The sequence below is a fragment of the Hemicordylus capensis genome, chromosome 5 (assembly GCF_027244095.1).
Source record: "Hemicordylus capensis ecotype Gifberg chromosome 5, rHemCap1.1.pri, whole genome shotgun sequence".
Lineage (NCBI taxonomy): Eukaryota > Metazoa > Chordata > Lepidosauria > Squamata > Cordylidae > Hemicordylus > Hemicordylus capensis.
Window position 1 is genome coordinate 126,960,913 of NC_069661.1, and position 23,188 is coordinate 126,984,100.

Here is a 23,188-nt window from a genome sequence, read left to right on the forward strand (position 1 = left end):
TCAGTCTCTATCAGTGTATATATTTGAAGTTGGGGTTTGTTTCCCCAGGGTGCACCACTTTATATTTACCTACACTAAACTGTTGCCCACTCACCCAGTTTTGAGAGATCCTTTTGGAGTGCCTTACAATCTGTTTCCTATTTCACTACCCTAAATAGAGTTTGGTGTCATCTGCAAATCTGGCCACTTCGGTGCTTACCCAATTTCAAGATCATTTATAAATAAATGAAAAATCATTGGTACCAGTGTAGATCCCTGGGAGACCCACTTTTTATTTCCTCCATTGTGAAGCCTTCCATTTATTCCTACCCTGTTTCCTGTCCTCCAACCAGTTACCAATCCACAAATGAACCTGTCCCCTTACCCCATCACTGGAGTAGCCCATCACAAGTTTATTCAAGAGTTCAAAGGATAACTTTGTCAAAAGCATTTTGAAAGACCAAGTATACTATGTCAACTGGATCAGCTTTACCCACATACCTGCTGACATTCTCAAAGAACTTCCAAGAGGTTAGTGAGTCAAGACTTACCTTTGCAGAAGCCATGCTGGTTCTCCTTCAGCAAGGCCCATTCTTCTATATGTTTAACCATTTTATTCTTAAGTATGCATTCCAACAGTTTACCCGGCACAGACATTAAGCTAAATGGCCTGTAATTTCCTGGATTCCCTCAAATCCCTTTTTGAAAATTGGCATTACATTGGCTACTTTCCAGGCCTCTGGTACAGAGCCGAATTTGTAGGAACAAGTTAGATATTTTTGCTAGGAGACCAGCAATTCCACATCTGTATTTTTTAAAGAACTCTTGGGTGGATGCCGTCTGGCAATGGTGAATTTTCCAACACTTTTTAGAATATCATCTCTTGTCTCCTCTATTCAACTCAGTTCTTCACCCTCAATTTCTGAGAACCTCAGTTTAGAGACCCTCATTTTCTGTGACAACAGAGTTGCTGTCAGCCTGGGAGTTGGATGCCTATATCTAATCACATCCCTGAAGGTCTTGTCCACATATCTCTCTGCCTCTCTCAGCTTCTCTAGGCCAGCTACCTTGGCTTTGAGGGAACAAACTTGTTATTTGAAAGCCAAGAGCTCCTTGTGCTGAGCACACACTCATGACGATTTCTGCCCATCAGTCAGATAATTTTAGCTGAAACTGTCAGCTAATTAAACAGTTTTAAACTCTCTCTCTCTCTCTCTCTCTCTCTGAAGAAATTAAAAAGTGTAGGATTTAACCTTCTTTTTGCACTGGGCTACTGGACTCCTTTGGGATCAAGAGGGAATGCTTCCAAGCTCCCCTGCACAATCTCCTACTAAACTCCAAAGCATAACTACTTTGCTAACTGTGAGCAACTCCTGTTCACAAAGCTCTGGGTTGCAAGGTTCTTCTGGCCTGCTCCTTTTCTTGAAAGAACTGGTTTCAAACCAAGACAAAGAGGCTCAACAGGAATGTGGCCTCTCCCACAAGCTGTGACTCACCTGCAGCTAGCTGCACACACACACACTCTCTCTAGGCAAAACAGAAATTGAAACCTCATAGCCAGAAACAAACCCAGACAAGCCCAGGCTAAAAACACACAGCCAGAAATGGAAAGTTCCAGAAATGGAACTTCTCCCCTAGAAAGAAATCAGCCCCACACACTCAACCTCCTTCTCATTCCATTTATAGATCTCTTTTTAGCCAGGGAAATGAGTTACCGACTGACAGCCACACTTAACATAGGTGATCACATTCAGCTAGCATTCTGACATCCAAATTACAGCAAACTAATTCCAATTATTTCCCTACTTTGAAACCAGCTAAATTGAAGTATTGTGCTCTCCAAATGGCCACACACTTTACAAAGCACGTGATAGCTACTGTAATAATTTGCATTTTGCAACAAAGTGGGACCACACTCCAAAATTCATTAACAAGATGTGCATTTTGATATTTGCCATGTTGTATGGTGACATTTGAATACACAGATTCAAATACTGTTTTGCTTTTCCCACTTCATTTAAATTCTAACTAAAAATTACTATGGAAATCAGAACAAGCTGATGGACAAGATGTTCCAACACATTCCAGAATTGATCTAATTCTCTTTCCACTAGAAGAAAACTGGCCCCAGTTCAGCAGCTTTGGTTCCCCCATGTGGTTCCAATGCACAAAGTTCTAATGCACGTGGTTCTAATGCCCTGTCTTTTATACATCAAGGAATGTTCCATGTACATGACGGGTAAATCTACATGCATGTTGAGCATTCTTTGACACACAGAAGAGGACAAGGAAGCCCCTGCATAGAATCGCAGAATTCTGTTTGTGTGCATAAAAGATCTCTGTTTATACTGTATGGGTACAAACAAAGGAAAAGTAGTATGCGCCTAATCTCACTGGATTCAGTACGACAAGGGTAGTTCACATGACCTATTTCCTCCATATGACTGTGGATAAATATGAGGAGGGGAAAGTCCAGCCACAATCAGAGATGTCTGCAAACTCACTGGATGTACAGCCCTGTTCACACTAACCTGCCTTTGTGGTCACATATTCGTATCCATTAGCAGTTAACAGTGTCACTGAATCCCACTCCCTTCAGTGAGACTGGAACTAGATGCTACTACAGACCCAGCTGCATGTTTCCTTCACTCTCCCCATTAATGCCTAAGGATAAACATACACTTGAAGTTTTCCTGCCCTTACTTCGCTTCATTGGCTGCTACATAGGGGGTGGGAAACCTGCAAACATGACATTATATTCAAAACGGAGTCTCCTTAGATATTATTGGAGAGGAGAGGAAGACACAAGGCTGCTGTTTTCAGTGGCACATCTGCCATAGCATCTAGTTCAAGCCTGAGACTCAAAGTTACTTATATTTATTTGCATTTCTCCTGATATTATCATAGTATCTGTTCTTCCATAAAAGGTACAATTTCATCAGGGTATAGAAAAACAAGAACTATGGGTTATCCGTCATGCAGGTCGGTAGATAGTTCAAAGGTTAAATATTTACCCTGTTGCTAACCATAGCTGCTAATAAGTGTTGATGTTCTTATCACTCACAAGTGATATATTAGGGCGAGAGGTTATAATCCTATTGCAGTTGCCAGACTCTGCTGGATACCTCAATTATGCTACAGCTGACCTCAACAGATATGTTTACCCATTAAAAAAAAAGCCAATGGTCCTTCTGTAAAAGAGAAAATATTTCAACACACAACTCGGCTCAGCCACCCACAAGTCTCAGCTGAACTCTATTAAATATTCTGGATAGATCTGGTTAGCATCAAAGATGACAAAAATCTTTGGATTCCAAGTGTTGTCCACACAGCTGTCATACAAATTTACGAAGCTCCCGTCTTTCGAAGGTGGCCTCATGTATTTCGAGTCCCCATTAATATAGTCTCCAGTCAATACACGAGCAAGAAACATCACTTTATGCTTCCTGAACACATGAAGTTGCAGATTGACGCCATGAATCTGAAATGTGCTGCCATGTTTCAAGTCATCCCTGCAGAAGCGGCTGGAGTACGAGGCATCCCTAGCAAAATATGTCCCTATAAAAAGAGAGAGATGTTTGAGCACAGTCAAGAAATGCATTCATCCTATCTACTAAGGGTGAAACAAGACATGATGAAGAACATGGGCTGCTGCAAAAAGTACCTTCTCTCCCACAATTAATGGAAATCAACACCTCTCCTGTGTATTAATGCACGATAGAACAGCATTATGTCATGTGTTTCCCCACCCACATCAGTGACTGTCATAGAGGCCTGTGCAGGAAAATTTACAATGACATTGTGTCACACGTTTCCATTAACATGTAGTCCAAGGGAGAGGAGAGGAAACTCAATACTAGGTTGCCATTTTGATTCCTTCATCATATCTAGCTCCAAGCAGAGAAATGCTAATGCCCAGTGGCTTCCAAGAATCACCAGCGTTTTTGTGCAATTTGCTCCTCTGCTGAGCTCTAGAGGCAATCTTAATTGTATGTGGACAAGAGAAAGGAGTTACGTGACTGCATTCCGTTGTCATACATTCAAGCCATACACAAAACAGGCAACACTATGCCTAATTCACACCACAGCTGGGGCAAATATTAAATAGGTGGAAATGGCAGTACAATTTATTATATGGTTGAAAGGGATGCATGAAAGTGTGCATATAGATGTGTGCTCTGATGTGCACAGGATTCCCAATATGTAAGAAAGGCTCTCTCCTCAATGCAGGTGAACTCCTGGAGAGGTCCTCGGTTTTAAGTGAATAGGGAAGTCACATGACTGCACGGGAGTTTCTGTGTAAAGACTGACTGAAGTCCTGCATCAGATTGTCTCAGTTGCTCTACCAAGACGTTAACTGCTGCATTTATCCTCTGAGCAGCTAAAAACTTCCCTCTAAGCAGTAGCTGGAGGCAAATCACTAGAGGAATCTCCATGGAATGAATGCAGCCATCTGCTAACACACAGGTTTTCAAACTGTGGGATGGACTTTAGGGTGAACTGTCAGCTGTTGCCAAGAAAAGGCAAGCTTCTCACTGTCCTCCAGGATGCTATAGTGTTATTGAGAGCCATCAGGGGATTCCAGCCTCCACTCCCAATGCACACATGGTTTAAAAAGGGGCTTCTGTGTTTTACTAAAGATTCACGAATCCACAGTCTTCTGCCACTTAGGTCAGCAACATCTGCTCTCTTCATTTTGTTTTAACTGCTTAAGAACTGCCTACGTTGAATCAAATCAAGGGTCCATCTAGTCCAGCACTGGTCTCCAGCAGGGGCCAATGAGACCCTCACAAGGAAAGCACAGTGGAGACAGCCATCCCTTGTTGCTTGCCCCAAGCACTTAGTAATCAAAGGTATAAAGTTTACAAATATGGAGGCTGCATTCAGCTATCATAGGATGCAAGCTACCGACAAATCTATTTTCCACAAATTTGTCACAGAGGGGAATTTGTTCCAATTCCACGTTAAGTGTCACAATCAAATTCTGAGCTGGCCATTTCCAGTCCTGCTTGTTCTAGCATCACATTCCTACCTGGTACGTAGTGGTGTGCACGGAACTGGCACCTGCCGGTACAAAGGTGGGAGGGGGGTATCTTTAAGGACAGGGGATGGTGTTCTTACCCCTCCCGCTGCGTTTCCCCCGCCGGTGCTGTCTTTTAAAATGGTCCGGTGGGGCGGCAGTGTACTTCCTTGCCGCCCTGGTGCCTCCTAGGGACAGGAACTGGCCAGCCTGGTGTGTGTGTGCGCACAACATGCACGCGCACACAACATGTGCACACACTTCTGGCCCGAGGAGGCACTGAGGCGGCAAGGAGGTACACTGCCGCCCCGCCGGATCGTTTTAAAAGACAGCGCCAGCAGTAATATGGCAGCAAGGCACCCTCCCCCATCCTTAAAGATACCCCCAACTTTCAAACTGGCCAAACCCCCAGACATTTGTACCGGTTTGGAGGCCCGTAAAAGGGCCTCCAAACCAGTTCGTGCACATCCCTACCTAGTGCTGGTCAATCAGTGGTAGCCTTGTTAACTGCTGGGACTATATAGCAAGCTTCCTGGCTTGGCATCAGAGAGTCCAAACAGACAGTGTAAGGGGTGTGTGTCTATCCCTGCTTGCTCTCTGAAACCCTGCCTGTTTGACCCACCTCCTCATCTGTTTCCCTTGGTCTGAAGAGCCAGAACTATGTCCACCAGACTGACTGGAGTTCCCATCTTTACTTGATTTGCCTGGAATTCCTAGAACATCATTCATCATGAACCAGGAAAGGTGCTTGGGGATTCCAATTTGTAATCTGCCTTAGGCCTCATTTCTAGAACTCACTATGGTTTACGGCTCTAGGACAGGGTCCTGTCAGCTTGCTCCTGACAGCTGGCAAGAGAAAAGTAAAGGAAGTGACAAGGAAACCCACAAGGACAATGTTAACAATCCCTTTAGCTGGTCTTGTGGTAGCAAGAATGACTTGTCCCCTTAGCTAAGCAGGGCCTGCCCTTATTGCATATGAATGGGAGACCAGAAGTGTGAGTACTGTAAGATATTCCCCTCGGGGGATGGAGCTGCTCTGGAAAGAGCAGAAGGTTTCAGGTTCCCTCCCTGGCTTCTCCAAGATAGGGCTGAGAGAGATTCCTGCCTGCAACTTTGGAGAAGCCGTTGCCAGTCTGGGTAGACAATACTGAGCTAGATGGACCAATGGACTGACTCAGTATATCGCAGCTTCCTATGTTCCTATGTTTTTAAGTGTGAAAACAGGAGTGACTTCAAAGTACAAAATGTTCACTTGGTTAATAACATCAAGATACAATCCATATATAAGCCATATAAACTTATTCAGCCCCTTACCTTTTCCATAGGCGGCAGCATGCATGCCATTGATTCTCCAGTCAAAGTTATGAATGCAGATGGCTTCTACAAATTCACTGCTGGTACCATGAAACAACATGTGTTCATTAATGAAGGAAACACCTCTTTTCTTCTTTAACTGAGCCTTTTTCCTGTCAAAAATACAGTACAAATAATTTCAATGACAATGAAGCAGCCGAATAACCACACAGAAAAAAAAGTCAGAGAGTCATCATCCTAAAGAGCCTCTCAGAAAGTACATTTCCTTACCCTCTACTACAGAGGTTCTCAAACTTGGATCTCCAGATGTTGTTGGGACTGAAACTTCCATTATCTGCACCTACAATGGATGGGACTTGTAGTCCAACATCTGGAGACCCAGGTTTGAGCACCCCTGCTCAAGTATAAGCCCACCAAACCTATAACACCTGTGACTGTTGCCATCTTGCCAATAGTACAATGAGAGCTAATGCAGATGTTGATATATGAGCAGACATGATAATTGAGGCAAATAGTTGTCATGTGTTTACTTCATTCTTAACAATACACCATCATGATACGTTCCCCTCTTTCTCTTTTAAGATATCCTATGATGCATTTCCTTAGTCTCTGCCCTTTTCCAAAATGGTGTTCTTGCACACACTGCTCTGGCGAATGCCTAGGTTGTCTCTGCAAAATCAAGAACTCTTCAGCTGCAGAAACTGCTCAGATGGACTAAGGGCATCCATCTGAAAAGTGTCCCATGTGATCATAATGTCATGTGAGAACCTGAACACTCCAGATAATCAAGAAATCCATGATGTGGATTCCCAAGGTGGGAAGGAGACACAGCACACATGCACAAGATATGCCATGATGTGAAACCACCAGAAATCCTGAGGTAAATGTAATGTCAGTATTAGCTCCAAGGTGGAAATGAGATGGTAGAATCCTAAGGTAGCAGCGCCACTTCAAATTGCAGGTGGGAGATCACATATTTAAATGGAGGGAAAGGGTTAGGCTGGGATATATTAATTTCCTACTTACAGGAAATTTGTTTGTTTTAACACAGCAGAATATTTCAAAATTAATATCCCATTCCTCTGCAATCTGAAGTGTACCGTCCATTCAAGCACTTGCTGCATGTCTCAATTTGCCTTTATACTTCAATAGAATGGAAACCCCAAGCCCAGAAATGTAGAAGCCAAACCTATAGTTCAGCACATAATGGCCATAATCAATCTACTACTAGTTAATATTTTGTACATATCTGCAAAATTGTTTCAGTGTGACCCTTACAGGTTAACAAATGGCCCACCTCAATGTATATCTGTGGGATCCTAGTCAGAGAAATCATTATACAAATAGCGCAGATCTCTGCTTAATAGATCTGCTAGTTGCAAACATCCAAATATATCAAGGAAGCAAATTATTGTAATTTTCCAATTATAAAATGCTTCCTCTCCCCATAACACATGGAGACATACATTTTAGGAAAGGGAGGGGCATTTTAATACGTAATACTTGCTTCCAAGAGACACTTCTTTCTTTGCCCCATAGCCTCATTGGAACAACTTGCTTTTCATTGGAACAATCCCCTTATGCCTTCCCACCTCTTCCTCCCAAACCAATATGCTCAAATCAGGCTCTGAATTATTGGACAATCATTCCGATTAGTGAGCTGCCCACCTCCCTGTCTTTTGTGGCCACATCTGCATTAACTGTAGACTGCAATCTGTACTGCAGAACATAAGACCAAGCAGTTCCAAACTCTGCCAGCAAGAAAACTGCTTCCTGCTTCCTGACAAGGCAAATTATAGAATTTGTATTAACTAGCAGTAGCTCTCTTTGTCCAGGCAATGGACAATGTCAGTGGCAGCAAGTCCAAGTTTCGTGGTATGTATAGCAAATGGAAACAATGATTTCCCTCAATTTTCTTTTAAAAACTAGCCCTGGGTACAATAAATAAGGATGAATTATAATTGGAAAATTATGGCAAATCACTTGTGAAAAAGCTTACTTTTAAGGCCAAATACAGTGTAACAACAACAACAAAAGTGTTGGCAAGCAACACAGGTACAGGCTTATAAACAAGCACTTGCCCAGTTGCTTGTGAATGTTTCCAGGTGGCCAGGCAGGAGCTTTGGAGGAAGCATGGGTTGACAGTGACATGGTCATGTATAGTTACAGCCCCAGTGGACTATTTGCCGCCCCCACCCCCCAAAAGGTTGAGAAAGCAAAAGGTAGTACTGCGTGGCAGACAAAGGTGGGTTTGATTAAGAATGAGCAGAGACACTGAACAGATAATTTAAACTTGAAAATCAGCTATAGTACATGTAAACAGTGGCATAATATGCCTTTAAAAGGAAGATTCCATTTAAAGAATTTAGCACAAAAACAGCTTCGGAAACAGTCTCACCTGCAAAAAAATTCCCACAAGTCTAGGTTCTGAATTCTCTGAATTCTTTTTATTCGACTGATCTCCATCGTTTTTCCAAAATAGCTAGCGACTTCATTATATTCATTGGTTTGCTTCTGCAAAGGAATAAGCTGAAAGAGAGATGTTGGTAGAGCTTCACTGAGATCTGTTAGTCCTTTGCTTCCAATGTATTCAAAAGATTGTACTAAAGTTTTACCTGGTATGGTTCTTCTGAATTTACGTTCTCCCAGTGTGAAGGCATGGGGATAGACTGATTTTCACAGATATAACTTTAAACACAAGAGAAGAAGTAAGCACACAATCTATTTCCGCATCCACTCCCACCCAGATAAAAGAAAGACTAGAGCCCTCTTTCAAATGTTTGTGAGTGCCACTGCGGGCAGAAATTCCAAAGCAAGGAAAACGTCCTGCCCAGGAACTGTCACTCACCCCCTCAAAACAGGCACTCACAGTTATGCTGCAGTTTGTGTGAAGGGGGAAGCACCATAACTGTGATGGCCAATATCTTCATGCTGCTCATGGAAGTGCCGGCCATCAAGATTACAGTACTTCCTCCTTCACAGAAACAACAATGTAACAGTGAGAGCTCTGCTCGAGGGAGCGAGTTTCAGCTCCTGGGTGGGACTTCCTCTCCACTTTGGGAGCTGTTATCATGAGCACAGCAATGCTCACAAACATCTGAAGAGAGCTTAGGTAAGGGGACATTCCTATTGAGGCTAATGAATGTAAGGGTTCTTTATACTTGTTTTCACTCTATAAATATTTTAAAACAACTTTATTATATAACTGAAGAGCTATGTTTAAAGGGCTGGTGCCATATCAACAGTACTACTTCCAGAGTGCTTGCCAATTACATCTGGTACATGACTTTCTCACACTAAATTGGAAATATAGGTTCACCAGATTATCTTTTGTATTAAACTAGATGCAGCTTTAATCACTTCCGTATCAGGACTGCAGCAAGGGATAAGCTGGCTTTACCCCTACACCTGTCACCATTATCCTGATCTGGACAGCCCCCACTCCCCTGCACATACTATTTACAGAAACAGAAAGCAAGCATTCCAGGGCCAATGATGTGATTTAAAATCACATTTAGTTTAGCTTGCTGTGGGGCTGGGCGGGGGGTGGGAAGGATCATCAGCAGCACAAAAAGCTCTACAGTAATAAATGTACAGAAAATTCCAGTGAATCACAAGGAAACTCAAGCAATTCCTACCTGAAGGCACTGATAGAAAATGAAGCTCGCTTTATGGGACGCTGTTTTCTAGTGGTTAAATTAGTTTGTTTCATCTCTGCATACAAAACCAAAGTTAGCAAGGTTTAGAAAATGAGCAAGCACTACTAAGTCAAGAATACAGTTTTTCAGAGTTTTTTCCATAGACAATTTATTTTAGTTACTAGTACACAAAAGTATTCTATCCGTGCACAACCAAACCCAATTCATCTAAGGTAAGTTGTACTGATCTGTTTGAATGTCTTATCAAGAGGCTTCGGGAAGCTCACATTTAAAAAAAAACTTTCATCTAATTTTGTTACTACTTACTCTCATCACCGATTTGCAATCTTTTGTTCCCCCATTCCTAACATGTCCATTTCTTGCATACATAAATGTATTTACTTTTACATATTTCTTCCAGGAACTAGGCAGCATACATAGCTTTCCCATGTGTTATCCCACCCAAGCACTGACCAGACCCAAACTTGATTAATTTCAACATGGCCACTGCACCATTAGGGATGTGCACTAACAGATCCAGTACTCTCTTCCTGGAGTGCCAAACCTATTTGAATGCCAGTGTTTGAACCAGTTCGATTGGTGGCGGAGGGCCTTTAAAGAACAGGTAAGATGCTCCTTACCTGTCCGCCCCATCCCTGCCAGCGGCCGAGTTTGAAAGAGATGCGCAGGGCTGCAGTGTTCCTTCCTGCAGCCCCAATCAGCATCGGTGTGCACCCAACCATGTGTGTTCAGACGCTGATCAGGACTGCAGAAAGGAATGCTGCAGTCCTGCGCATCTCTTTCAAACTCAAGCACTGGCAGGGGAAAAGCGGCAGGGAGGGGGCAAACAGGTAAGGAGTGCCTTACCTGTTCTTTAAAGGCAGCCCCCGCACCTCCCCAGGGGGTGCACAAACTGTTCGTGAACATCCCTGTGCACCATGTGTTTTCAGACCACATCTTTGACTATTGAGGAGAATAAATTCCCTACCAAATATTCCCGTATATAAGCCCCTAACTCCTACTGTAATTACACCTTTCCAATTCTCTCCAGGTTCTCTCTCCAGGCTTATATCCTCAGACCCTTTTTCATCAGAACCCTGCAGCCCTCCTTACTTGACTTTGGGGGTGGGAAGCAGATATTTGCATGTCCCCCTCTCATGTGGCACACATTTCTCAGTTAAAGGAAAGCAGAATAAAAATAGTGTATTGCATCTAAAGGAGAAATCTGAAGCTTGTTAACGATCTCTATAAATATGGAGTGAGTATTTGTAGCATAAAGGTGACTTTCCTAAAAGGTTTATGCTAGTCTGCAAGAGATGGTTGTTGCCAATATCTTACAACTGGCTTGCCCTGTATAGACCTCCTACATAAAAGTGAAATCTATTATAGATATGGGCCCACCACCCATACCTGTAAACATGGACACAGAAAATTACTCACCTGAAAAATCTAACACGTAGTTAAATTTTGCAGTTGTGAAAGAAATTGAGCCCTGTGGATTCATTTTGAAGCTCCTTTCAATGTCTTCACTGCTAATCGAACACTGAGTGTTAGAATCAGTCTTCAAAACAAGCAGAAAGCATATTAGCATGCCAAGGACCTAATAACAATAACACTTAGCATTTCAACAGTACTCTAAAGCATTCATAACACTTCACACTCCCTATTTCAATACTCTGTACAACTAGGTAAGGCAGGCCAGTAACGTTATCTCCATATCGCAGATGTGGGGCTGCCGCTGAGTTCATACCAAGTGAGTTCATAATGGCAGAGATGAGTTTTTGTTTCTTAGCTGACACACCACTATCATATGTACTACCATATAAAGCAACCTCTGAGTGTATGTGTGTTCAACTGATATGGAAAGGAGAAAATACAAAGGCAGGCCAAGGCACATAAACGAAAAGGGGAAATTAGTATATATTGAACCACATGAAAACAAGAGCCAGTGGGGGAGAGGGGTGCTGCAAAGGACCCTGAAGACCTACCCCTTACTTCTGAAGGCCATGCTCAAAGGCTGCAATTTAAGTTTCCAGACTCAGTTTATGCTGTTTCAGATATTTCTCTGGAACCACTATGTACCTTCACAATCCACTGTGGCTGGCCAAGCTGAATGCAGCCCACCACCCATTTAAGGTGGCCCACTAGAAACTTGATAAACCTCCTGGTTTCGCTGCTTGGTTCTACACAAGATCTTTGAAAAGGAGCAAGTTTATGAGATACCATAATCCTTTCTCAGTCATGAAGGGCAGAACATTTTCCACTATAGAAAATGTTCTGGAAATGTTTCCATTTCTAAAAATGTATTAGTTTATAGAATTAATTAGTAGCATACAATACAGTCAAAGTGCACAGTTTCAAAGCTGAAATCAACTTTTTTCAAGTGACAACCTCTAGGAATCATGTATATTTGGGTGTGCTAGGATCAGTATGTTAAAATTTTTCAATGTCTTCAATTTTTTTCCTTAAAATGTAAACAGGGTGAGAGAAGTGTATGCTATTGAATTATCTAGTCTCAAATTATTTACAAGCATTCCAATAACAATTTCTGAGTACAGCTTTGAATTTGTTGGAACATAACATTTAAACCATACTAGCCCTTCCTGAGTGGTGCAACCAAATTGACTGAGAGGAATAGAGAACATGATTAAACCCTTGATTTCAATACCCTACTACTCCATACTCCAAGTATTCCGCAGCCATAATAAGGTCAATTGTTTCCTGGTGTTTCATGCCCCCTTTCCCCAGGTAAAAGATTTTTGGTCAATTACAGTGTATAGTCTGTGTTGGGAGTCATTTTTACCATAATTGCATAAATGTAAAATTGAAATTAACACAAATTTTTATTTTCATTTTGTATGTGCAAAAAATCCATCATTATTGACCCCTTCATTTTTGCTGTTTCATCTCTAACTGCCAAAGGAAGAAACGTAATGAAGGGCTTGGGTTTTTTTCCTTTGCAGCTGGTGTTATGCTCAAGGCAACTTATCCATGTTATTGTTTCTGTTGCTTATTTGGGGTACATTCAGCACCAACACCAGATTAGCAAAGTACACTTTTTGTTTAGGTGAGGATTAAATGCGTTAAAAAAAAAATCCCCAGCCAAATATTTTGGTCCAACTACTCTTGGCTATTGGAAAACAAGTTTTGAGTTATTGCAGGTAATATTAACATAGAGCACCTTGTAAGTTTTCTTTTACAAAATATAAATCTAATGTGCAAAATAAGATACAAATCAATTCAGAGCTCTGGAAAATGTTCAGAATCAAAAAATTAAAAACAAAACAAAACCATCTACCACCACCCCTCCCCCAACACTGTCCTTTCTTCACCAATATACATTTACAGCTACAAAATTCGTTATTTGAAAGAACTGGCACAGTACTTTTAAAGAATGGATAAAAAACCTATGGCAAATAGCAAAACTATCTAAATTAAATGAAATAACAGCTAGCATGATGCTAACAGAACCCCAGGGTTGCACTAGCAGCAGTTCCACAGTTTCCCCCAATGGGGGGAATTGCTGAAGCACTGCTAGCACAACCACCCATTCTTAACAGCATCGGGGCTGCCTTCTGACTCTGCAGCAGCCCTGGGATGCAGAAATTACATAAGTTGTTTCCTAAAAGTTGGCAAACATTAATCAATTTTGTGAAACAAAACATGGCACTGAGATTTATGCTTGCCATTGCTTTTCAGAAATTTATTATTGGGTTTTTTTCTACTTAATGTATATTGGCTTGTATCCAAAGGAAGTTAGTGATGGCAAAGCACCATTCAAAACAGTGAGACAAGTTAGATGTGACTAACTTATATCCCATTAATCCCAACAGCACTTGATCATGACTAACTTGACTAAGTACAACCAGAATTGTATTAAAACCTGTGCTATTACACTGAATAAAAATTACAACATTTAACAAAAATGTTATGCAATTAAAAAGAAAAAGCCCATCTTTTGTTATATGGGAATGCTAATTATCACAGATTACAAGAATGAGATAATGGAATATTGAACAGGATGGGATGTCTATACAGCTAAATGGCTACCTCAAACATATGCCACTTGCCACATTCAGCCAAGTAAAACCATCCCCACTGGTTATCAGATGTATCCATTTCTTCCAGGTGATTTGACACATTTTGAGAGAATTCATCTGCTCCATGAAACATTTCCTGAAATAAATCAGAACAATTATATGAGTGAAATTCTAATTATAAAAAACATTCAGTAGCTTGAAATGTTAAAAATGAAATATTTACAATGTTTCAAAGACAATGCTATTATACAGGCTTCATGACCTGCATCAGACTTTAAAAGGCAGATATAAATGCCTCAAGACTTCAAGCAAACCCCTGATATGCCATTGAAAACAAGTGACATTGTGCCACCATCAGTGGTGCCTCCAATTTTTTTCTTCTCTGTGTGGAATAAGTTTTTTTCTGGGTGGCAGTATCAAGGCAGTGTCTGCACACATGCATTCAGAATGGGGCCTTCCTGGTTCAACCTGAGTGGGATCTAAAATGAACTGAGCAGACATCCAAAAACTTGCGAGTGAGCGCACATGTGCATGCCTTAGAGGGAACAGTGGCCACCATATCAAAATTGCACCAAACTCCACAGTTATAGTCTCAGCTCTTATGGAAGAACTACACATTCGAAAGAACGTGTCTCCAAAAATGGCCATTCCATGTTAAATTCCTGCTCCTTCTCCTTAATGGGTTGTTTTAATTGAAAGCTAGTCATGACAAGACATCATTGAAATCAGTGTTAGCAGTCCAACTAACAATATGAAGTTGTTAACTAACAACACAACTTGAAGTGTTGTAATAACACTTTAACTTGTGTTGTTAGTCAACAACTTCATATTGTTAGTTGGACTGCTAACACTGATTTCAATGATGAAAACTGTGTTAGTTGGGACTGCTAACACTGATTTCAATGATGAAATCAGGGAGGCATTCAAAGGAAGAAGTGTTATTACAACACTTCTTCCTCTGAATGCCTCCCTGATTTCTCAAGACCACCCTCAGAGAGTTGTGATTGTGGGGAGTGGGGAACAATAATATGTCTTCAGTTCTAAACTACTATTTCAGATCTGGTGTTCATCAACATCAGAAGAATTATAGAAGGAATCAACTCTTCCAATAAACTGGAAGAATTTATTGCTCTTAAATTTTGTAGGTTATTGCACTCTTATGCCCTCTCTGACACACACAGAGCAACATAATCCCAATATGGCCTTCCTTTTTATAGGAAGATTTCTATAGCCTATCGACCTTCTCCATTCCACTACCTAATACATCTACTATATCTGAGTTTTCCTTTAGTACCATAGCTCCATCTTGGCTTCTACTATTAGCATATAACCTTCTCAAAGATATTCTAGGAATGTTCACTTTTCACTAACAACCATCATATCCATCTGTACAGACACTGCTAAGTTATAGCTTATCCCCATTTATATGACCGATAACATTTACATGATCATCTTGTAGGGATGAGTTGTCCGGAATGGGATGCTTCCAAGCTTCAATCAGCTTTTCCTCGGAGGTCAATTTAAAAGCTTCTCTGCAACCTTTTTGATACTAAGCACCAGCAGTCTAGCCTCATTACAGATCATAGTGGAGCTCATCTTTTTGAACAGGCCTGGTGTACCCCAAAATGTAACCCAATGCCTCATAAATCAAAACCCTTCTTCTAGACAGAGACCACCATCTCACTCATACACTGAGACCCCTCAGTCTAAGGTCTACGTCTGCCCAGTTGGTTCTGAGGATTTCTGTCCCTTTCAGTACAGGAAAACAGAGCTCTGAACATGCACTGTTGGCTATATGACAAGACAAGGGGAAATCAGGGGCGTAACTATAATAGGGCAAGGGGAGACAGTTGTCTGGGGGCCCACTGCATTGGGGGGGCCCAGAGGCAAGTCACATGATTGACTCCCCCAGCCACGCATCTGCCTGGGCTTCCTTCCGTGGTATTCATTCTCCAAAATTGATGTGAGTGTTAAGACCTGGAGCTACCAGAACAGCATGTCTTTCTCTAGCACCATTCAATGACGCATCATCCACAATTTACAAAACCTTTTAAAAAATAATTTGGGATGACCTGAGCTTCAGTGAGGCGGAGCCCATTTTAAAATCTTGTCACTGAGCCCACTCCAACCTTGCTACGCCCCTGGGGGAAATGGAAGCATTTTTAAAATAAAAGTATAAGAATGGGGTGGATTGTGAGTCTGTGCAGTATTTTCCTGCTGATAGGGTGGGGATAGAAAATTGCTTTGCAAATAAACCAATTTAAAGATGGTGTGTTTCCATCTAAGTGGGCATGGGACCATCTGACAGAGAGCAGTTTCAACACATGGAAGAACTGAAGTGTCTCTGAGTACATGCAGAGTGCCTTTCCCTCAAAAAGTAGCGTTTCCTTTCTCCTGTTTCGGGAAATCCATGCAAGGACAGAATGATGAATCAGACCCAGAGTTTACTGCCTTCACATCGCTTACAGAGCAGTTTCAGTTTCAGTCCAAAAGCAGGGATGGAGACATTGTTTTTTTAACCAAAACCGAACGAACGCCCATCCCCACCCCACCCCCGATCTGACTTGGTGGGGATGAAAAAGTCTTCCGGGCCAGACATTGGGGCCGCCCCAGTTCGAGCCTCTCCCGGTACCAGGCTGCTAGATCCAGTGCTTGACGGGGGGGGGGGGGGTGACCGGACACAGCCAATTACAGCTGCCCCCTCCCCTGGCGAGGCTCCACCCACAGCCGCAAGAGAGAGCCCCACTTCCCTTACACCTTCTTTCCGCCCCCTCACCGCATCTTCAGCGGCCGAGGCTCCCGAAAGAGCCGCTCCCCACATCCTGTCTCTTCCGCCAGCCGCCCCTCCGGGGAGGGGAGGGGGCCGTTGGTCGCCCCGCCCGCACGCTCAGGCCCCGCCCACCACCTTAGACCTGTCGAGGCCGCAGAGCTAGAAGCTCCGCTCTCTTGACGTACGTACGTACCATAGACTTCAAACTACTAGAAGACAACGACACTGCTTGAAGATGGGGCTTTCTGGCTCCTTTTGGCGCCACTTTTTCCTTGCCTGCGGTGTGCAGGTGACAGCTGCCCATACGAAATAATGGAGAAATCCAGGACTTGAGAGTGATGTTGATGATGTAGCAGTGTCTTCCTGTCCTCTCCCTCCGCAAAAAAGCGAGAAAGAAAGAAAGAAGTTGTACATCCATGTATTAACTATGTATTAACCTTGTTTGAAAAATGTGGTTGGATAGATGGATACATTAGAGTCTAAACATGTTTAAGTAAACAAATACAGTCCATAGTAATTATTTCCATATTGTAAGTTGGGCGTGGGAGGGATGTCCCTTACCACAGCCCTGCAGTGTAGCCCAATGTTTTTATTTACTTAGGAACATTTAGGGCATTACAGTCACCCTTTTTATAACAACTAGGGTAGTTAAATACTATGAAAAATTCTGCAGTAGGTTATTCTCTGCTTCTTTCTGGGGCTGTTCTGGATCATTTCAGCAAAGGACCAAAAAAACCCCAAAAAACCCCTTCATACAAAATACATCCAGGTTACAGATGAAGTATATCCAGATAAATTGTCTCCTCAGAACTCTCTTTAACCCAAAGTCAGCACTCAGCTGGGCTTTTCCTACACAATGAACTAGACCAGTGGAGCTGGGTAAAAGTAAAACTAAATCATTTTCCTTCATTGCCAAATACTGTAAGGTTGGCCTGGCTTACAAGAAAGATTCAGGGCACAAACCAAATACAGTTTTCTAACAAGAAACCCTTTTAATAACAAACAGCTTTGCTCCCAACCTGCCATGTCTCTAACAGAACAAGGGGTTAGATGGAGGGTTAATTCAATCGCTGCTTTGCCACACATTCATGAAGATAACCCAGGTGTGCATATGTATATGCGTAAGGCAGGAATTTTAACCAAGTAAGTATGGAAAGACTCGGGGGGGGGCTCGGTTTTTGAATGCTCTGGTTAAAGAAATTTTAACTTGATCATATTCACTTTTCTGCTGACTTCAAAGAATTTCAAAAAACTCCTTGACATTTTAAAATGTCAAGAGCCAGTGTGGTGTAGTGGTTAGAGTGCTAGACTAGGACCAGGGAGACCTGAGTTCAAATCCCCATTCAGCCATGATACTTGCTGGGTGACTCTGGGCCAGTCACTTTTCTCTCAGCCTAACCTACTTCACAGGGTTGTTGTGAGGAGAAACTCAAGTATGTAGTACACCGCTCTGGGCTCCTTGGAGGAAGAGCGGGATATAAATGTAGTAGTAATAATAATAATAATAATAATAATAACACCAAACAGTATCTGATCCAAAAATACCACCTAGATTCAAGGAAAATTAGAGAAGTCCTGGAAATAATAAAACAGCAAATAACAGCAGTGTCAAAGAAGATTAGCAGATATGAAGCCAGAATTACACAACACAGGCAGAATCTCCAATTCCAGTCGAATCAGAGACGTTTCTACCAAAGTATAGAAGGAGAAACTGCAAGAAACGTAGAAACACCAAATAAAGAAGAAACAGTGCAATTCTGGGGGAAATTATGGGACAATCCAATAGATTATAATAAAAAAGCAGGCTGGATGAAAGAGGTCAAAAAATGTAATCAACAAACCAAAAAATGTAACCAACAAATGCAAGATCTAATAATAACACCAGAATTAATAAGTGAAAGAGCAAAGAAAATTAAAAATTGGACTGCTCCAGGCGACAATGAACTGCATGGCTTTTGGCTTAAACACCTAACAAGCCTTCATAAACAACTATCAAAACAGTTCAATCACATTTTGCAAGGCGGTGATGTTGAACAATGGCTAACAACTGGGAAAACTTACCTCATAATGAAAGAGCCAGCAAAAGGTGCAGTTCCAAGTAATTATAGACCGATCACCTGCCTGCCAACCATGTTCAAATTATTAACTGGAATAATAGCAGATGAAGTGATGCAACACTTATTAACTAACGAACAGCTTCCAGTTGAACAGAAAGGAAATTGCCCGAACACCAGAGGCACAAAAGACCAGCTGCTGATTGACAAAATGATTTTAGAAAACTGCAAGAGAAGAAAAACAAATCTCAGTATTGCATGGATTGACAACAAGAAAGCCTTTGATTCATTGCCTCACACATGGATACTAAAATGTTTAGAAACAACTGGTGTCAGCAAAAACATTCAGATATTTATTAAAAAAGCAATGAGCATGTGGAGTACACAGTTAACAATCAATGGTGAGACACTTGGCCAGGTTAGCATTAGAAGAGGCATTTTCCAAGGGGACTCACTATCCCCTCTGTTGTTTGTAATCGCCATGACCCCACTTTCACAAATACTAAACAAAACAGGCCTTGGATACCAAACATCTAAAACATCCAGTAAAATCAACCATCTGCTGTACATGGACAATCTGAAGTTGTATGGAAAGTCCCAGTCAGAAATTGAATCACTGCTAAACACTGTCCGTATATTCAGTAGCGATATAGCAATGGAGTTTGGACTAGACAAGTGTGCTGCATTAATAATGAACAGAGGAAAAATAAGAAAAACAGAAGGAACAGAACTGCCCAATGGAAGCAAGATCAAGAACCTGGAAGAGAAAGAACATTACAAATACTTGGGCATTCTCCAGGCTGATAACATTGCACACACTGAAGTTAAAAGAAAAATTGGAAGTGAATACATCAGGAGAGTTAGAAAAATCCTCAAGTCCAAACTCAATGGCGGGAACACCATACAAGCCATAAACACCTGGGCTATACCTGTTATCAGATACACTGCAGGAATAATAGACTGGACCCAGGCAGAGCTAGAGACGCTGGATCGTAAGACCAGGAAAATCATGACCATCAATCATGCTCTGCACCCCCGCAGTGATGTCGATAGGCTATACCTCCCTCGCAGCTCAGGTGGAAGAGGAATGCTGCAAGTCCATCAAACAGTAGAGGAGGAGAAAAGAGGCCTTGAAGAATATATCAAGGACAGTGAAGAAGATGCACTTCAAATGGTCAAGAACGCGAAACTATTCAACACCAATGAAAGAAAGCAGGCCTACAAGAAAGAACAAGTCAAGAACCGAGCAGAAAAATGGAAAAAGAAGCCCCTGCATGGTCAATATTTGCACAATATAAGTGGAAAATCAGACATCACCAAGACCTGGCAATGGCTTAAGAATGGTAACTTGAAGAAAGAAACAGAAGGTTTAATACTGGCTGCGCAAGAACAGGCACTAAGAACAAATGCAATAAGAGCAAAAGTCTAAAAATCCACAACAAACAGCAAGTGCCGCCTTTGTAAAGAAGCAGATGAAACAGTGGACCACCTAATCAGCTGTTGTAAAAAGATCGCACAGACTGCCTACAAACAAAGGCATGACAAGGTAGCAGGGATGATACACTGGAACATCTGCAAAAAATACAAGCTACCTGTAGCCAAAAATTGGTGGGACCATAAAATTGAAAAGGTTGAAGAAAATGAAGATGTAAAAATATTATGGGACTTCCGACTACAAACAGACAAACATCTGCCACACAATACACCAGATATAACTGTAGTCGAGAAGAAAGAACAACAAGTTAAAATAATCGACATAGCAATACCAGGGGATAGCAGAATAGAAGAAAAAGAAATAGAAAAAAATCACAAAATACAAAGATCTACAAATTGAAATTGAAAGGCTGTGGCAGAAAAAGACCAAAATAATCCCAGTGGTAATTGGCACCCTGGGTGCAGTCCCAAAAGACCTTGAAGAGCACCTCAACACCATAGGGGCCACAGAAATCACCATCAGCCAATTACAAAAAGCAGCTTTACTGGGAACAGCCTATATTCTGCGACAATATCTATAACAATTGACAATAAAATTCAGCCATCCCAGGTCCTTGGGAAGGACTCGATGTCTGGATAAAACAAACCAGTCAATAACACCTGTCTGACTGTGTAAACAAGAGATATTAAAATCTATATTCTACTGTAGTGATGCTTCAAGAATGCTCGGATGTATTGCTGTCCTTTTTGGGTAAACTATCTTAGGTTTACATTTCATCTTTGCCAATTTCAGAGGGGTAGCTGTGTTGCAATAAAAGCAACAGACTTATGCCTCCACAATAACTAACGGGGTTTATTGTGAGTGATATAAACTTTCATCAGCTAGAACCCACCTCTTCAGTTGGCATTTATCCTACCACTGTTCCTTATATTTCATGGTCTCACTCTGAGTCTCTGGTCACTCTGAGTCTCTGGCTTCCTCTGGGTTTGCCTAGCCTGAGATTCCCTTAGAGGGTGGAGAAGCTCACCTAGTGAGCTTAGAGTGAAGGTCGGATTTGAACCAGGGACATCCCAGCTCATGCTCTTTGCCACCATCCTGAGAGAAAAGAGCATAGTTAGCACCAGAAATAGGGGTACCATGTCCTCATGTACCTTAGACATGTCCTCGTTTTCATGAAAAAGAGGAATGCCTTTGGGTCTGTTATTTGTCCACCTCCGTGTGCGAGCTGCCTGACAGACCTGGCCCCCTTCAAGACATGGCCAGCAGTGTGCCCTCTAATGGATTCCCAAATGTTGTTGACTACAACTCCCAGAATCCCCAGCTGCAATGGCTTTTGCTTGGGGATTATGGGAGTTGTAGTCATCATCTGGGACTCCCTGAGGAACACTGGTGGCCAGGCCTACCAGTCCAAGAAAGGAAGCTGGCAGGTAGACCTGCTGCCTTTGCACCAGTGGCCAGGGCTTTCCCAGCATCGGGGGCGGGGGGACCGCCACGTCTACCTGCTGAACGCAGGAGCCCTGGGTAGACCTGACCTCATTAGCTTCAGAAGCCAGGTCTACTGGACAGGTGGGAGGGGCAGGGGGGAGCAGGGTGCCTTTGTGCTTAAAACAATGGATGGGTCTGGGTTCCCAGCACTCCAGAGGCTAGAGAAGGATGTCCTCATTTTTCTAGTTGAAAGTATGGCAGTACTAACCAAAGAAGAAGGCAGGAGAGTGCAAGTGCCCCTAATGCACCACCCCCATTGCTGGGGCCCTGTGGTAGCCTGAGTGATTTTCTTGATCACAGACAGCATTTCTATCTCTAGATATATAAAGAGCCAGTTCCCCCTGGGCTCACTTCCATTGGTATTTTGGATGGGAGCACTGCTGTGAAGTGCACTTGTTTTTCTTTCAGAAATCGAATATGTGGGACAAAGTTCATCCCTCCCACTCTCAGAAATGCACTTTGCCCCTTCTGTGCCCTGCAAAATGTCCCCCATCCCCTGGTGCCCTCTAGAAAAGAGAGTCCTTGATTCCCCCACCCACAATTTTCTCTCTTTCAGCTTCAGGCTCTGATTCACTTCTGCAGGATGCTCATGTGACAGAAAGGAAAGTGAGAAGCAGTCTATTGCTGAGACAGATTAAAGGGAAATCTCTCCCCGACACACACACACACACAAACTCTCTCTCTCCCTCTCTCTCTCTCTCACACACACACACACACACACACACACACACAGCCCCAGACAAAGAAAATGGTCTTCTTCATCAGTCACCTGCTAACTGGGCAAAGGGGTACCTTTTTAACGTGGTGATTCTCTTTATTTAGCAGGGGGATAAATACATTTATTTATTTAGTAACTGGCCCTATTCACACAGCACAGTACCTCCAGTGACTGTTGCTAGTGTCTATCTTACGTTTCTTTTTAGATTGTGAGCCTTTTGGGGACAGGGATCCATTTTATTTATTTATTATTTCTCTATGTAAATCGCTTTGGAAACTTTTGTTGAAAAGCAGTATATAAATATTTGTTGTTGTTGGTCTGTTTGAGTAGAATACAGGCTTTGTGGGAGGAGTTGGACATGTTTTTGGTACACACTTCTCAGGACTGATTGCAGTCACTACATGCAAGCAATATAAGCTAACTTCTCTGTCAGAGTGCAAAAAGGCTTCCCCCTCTGATACCTCAATCTGTGGCACCCTTCTCCCCCCAAAAAAATTAAAACTGGAGGCATGCTTTACTTTGCAGCTTTAAAAGTCTGCTTTTTAGAGTGTAAAAATGACTCACCCTTAGAGGAGCCTCATGGGGCTGCTTTGAAGATCTGGGACATGGAGCTTCCATGCCCTTTCTCCATGTAAACGGCAATCCCCCTAAAAAGCTGTGTGAGAGATATACAGTTCCTTTCCCCCACCCCCATGGATAGCAGCTTTGGGGTTGGGGCTGATTTACATCAGGGAA

The 23,188-nt window shown here is 42.3% G+C and overlaps 1 protein-coding gene across 10 annotated transcripts; it reads right to left on the minus strand.

Moving 5' to 3' along the window:
* Nucleotides 1-372: 372 nt before the first annotated feature.
* On the minus strand, nt 373-21,507 carry PARP11 (poly(ADP-ribose) polymerase family member 11). 10 transcript variants are annotated; one of them, XM_053252758.1, is made up of 10 exons: nt 21,402-21,507; nt 18,823-19,040; nt 16,955-17,135; nt 14,002-14,127; nt 11,392-11,512; nt 9,952-10,027; nt 8,929-9,001; nt 8,712-8,842; nt 6,314-6,465; nt 373-3,537 (listed from the first exon to the last, which is right to left on the minus strand). In XM_053252758.1, the coding sequence occupies exons 2-10, from the start codon at nt 18,825-18,827 to the stop codon at nt 3,224-3,226; spliced, it is 1,179 nt and encodes a 392-aa protein (XP_053108733.1). In that variant the 5' UTR covers nt 18,828-19,040; nt 21,402-21,507; the 3' UTR covers nt 373-3,223. The 10 variants fall into 10 exon arrangements, with proteins under 10 accessions (XP_053108733.1, XP_053108732.1, XP_053108731.1 ...); XM_053252757.1 differs by lacking the exon at nt 18,823-19,040 and having other exon boundaries at nt 21,402-21,439; XM_053252756.1 differs by lacking the exons at nt 18,823-19,040; nt 21,402-21,507 and having other exon boundaries at nt 16,955-17,181.
* Nucleotides 21,508-23,188: the final 1,681 nt, after the last annotated feature.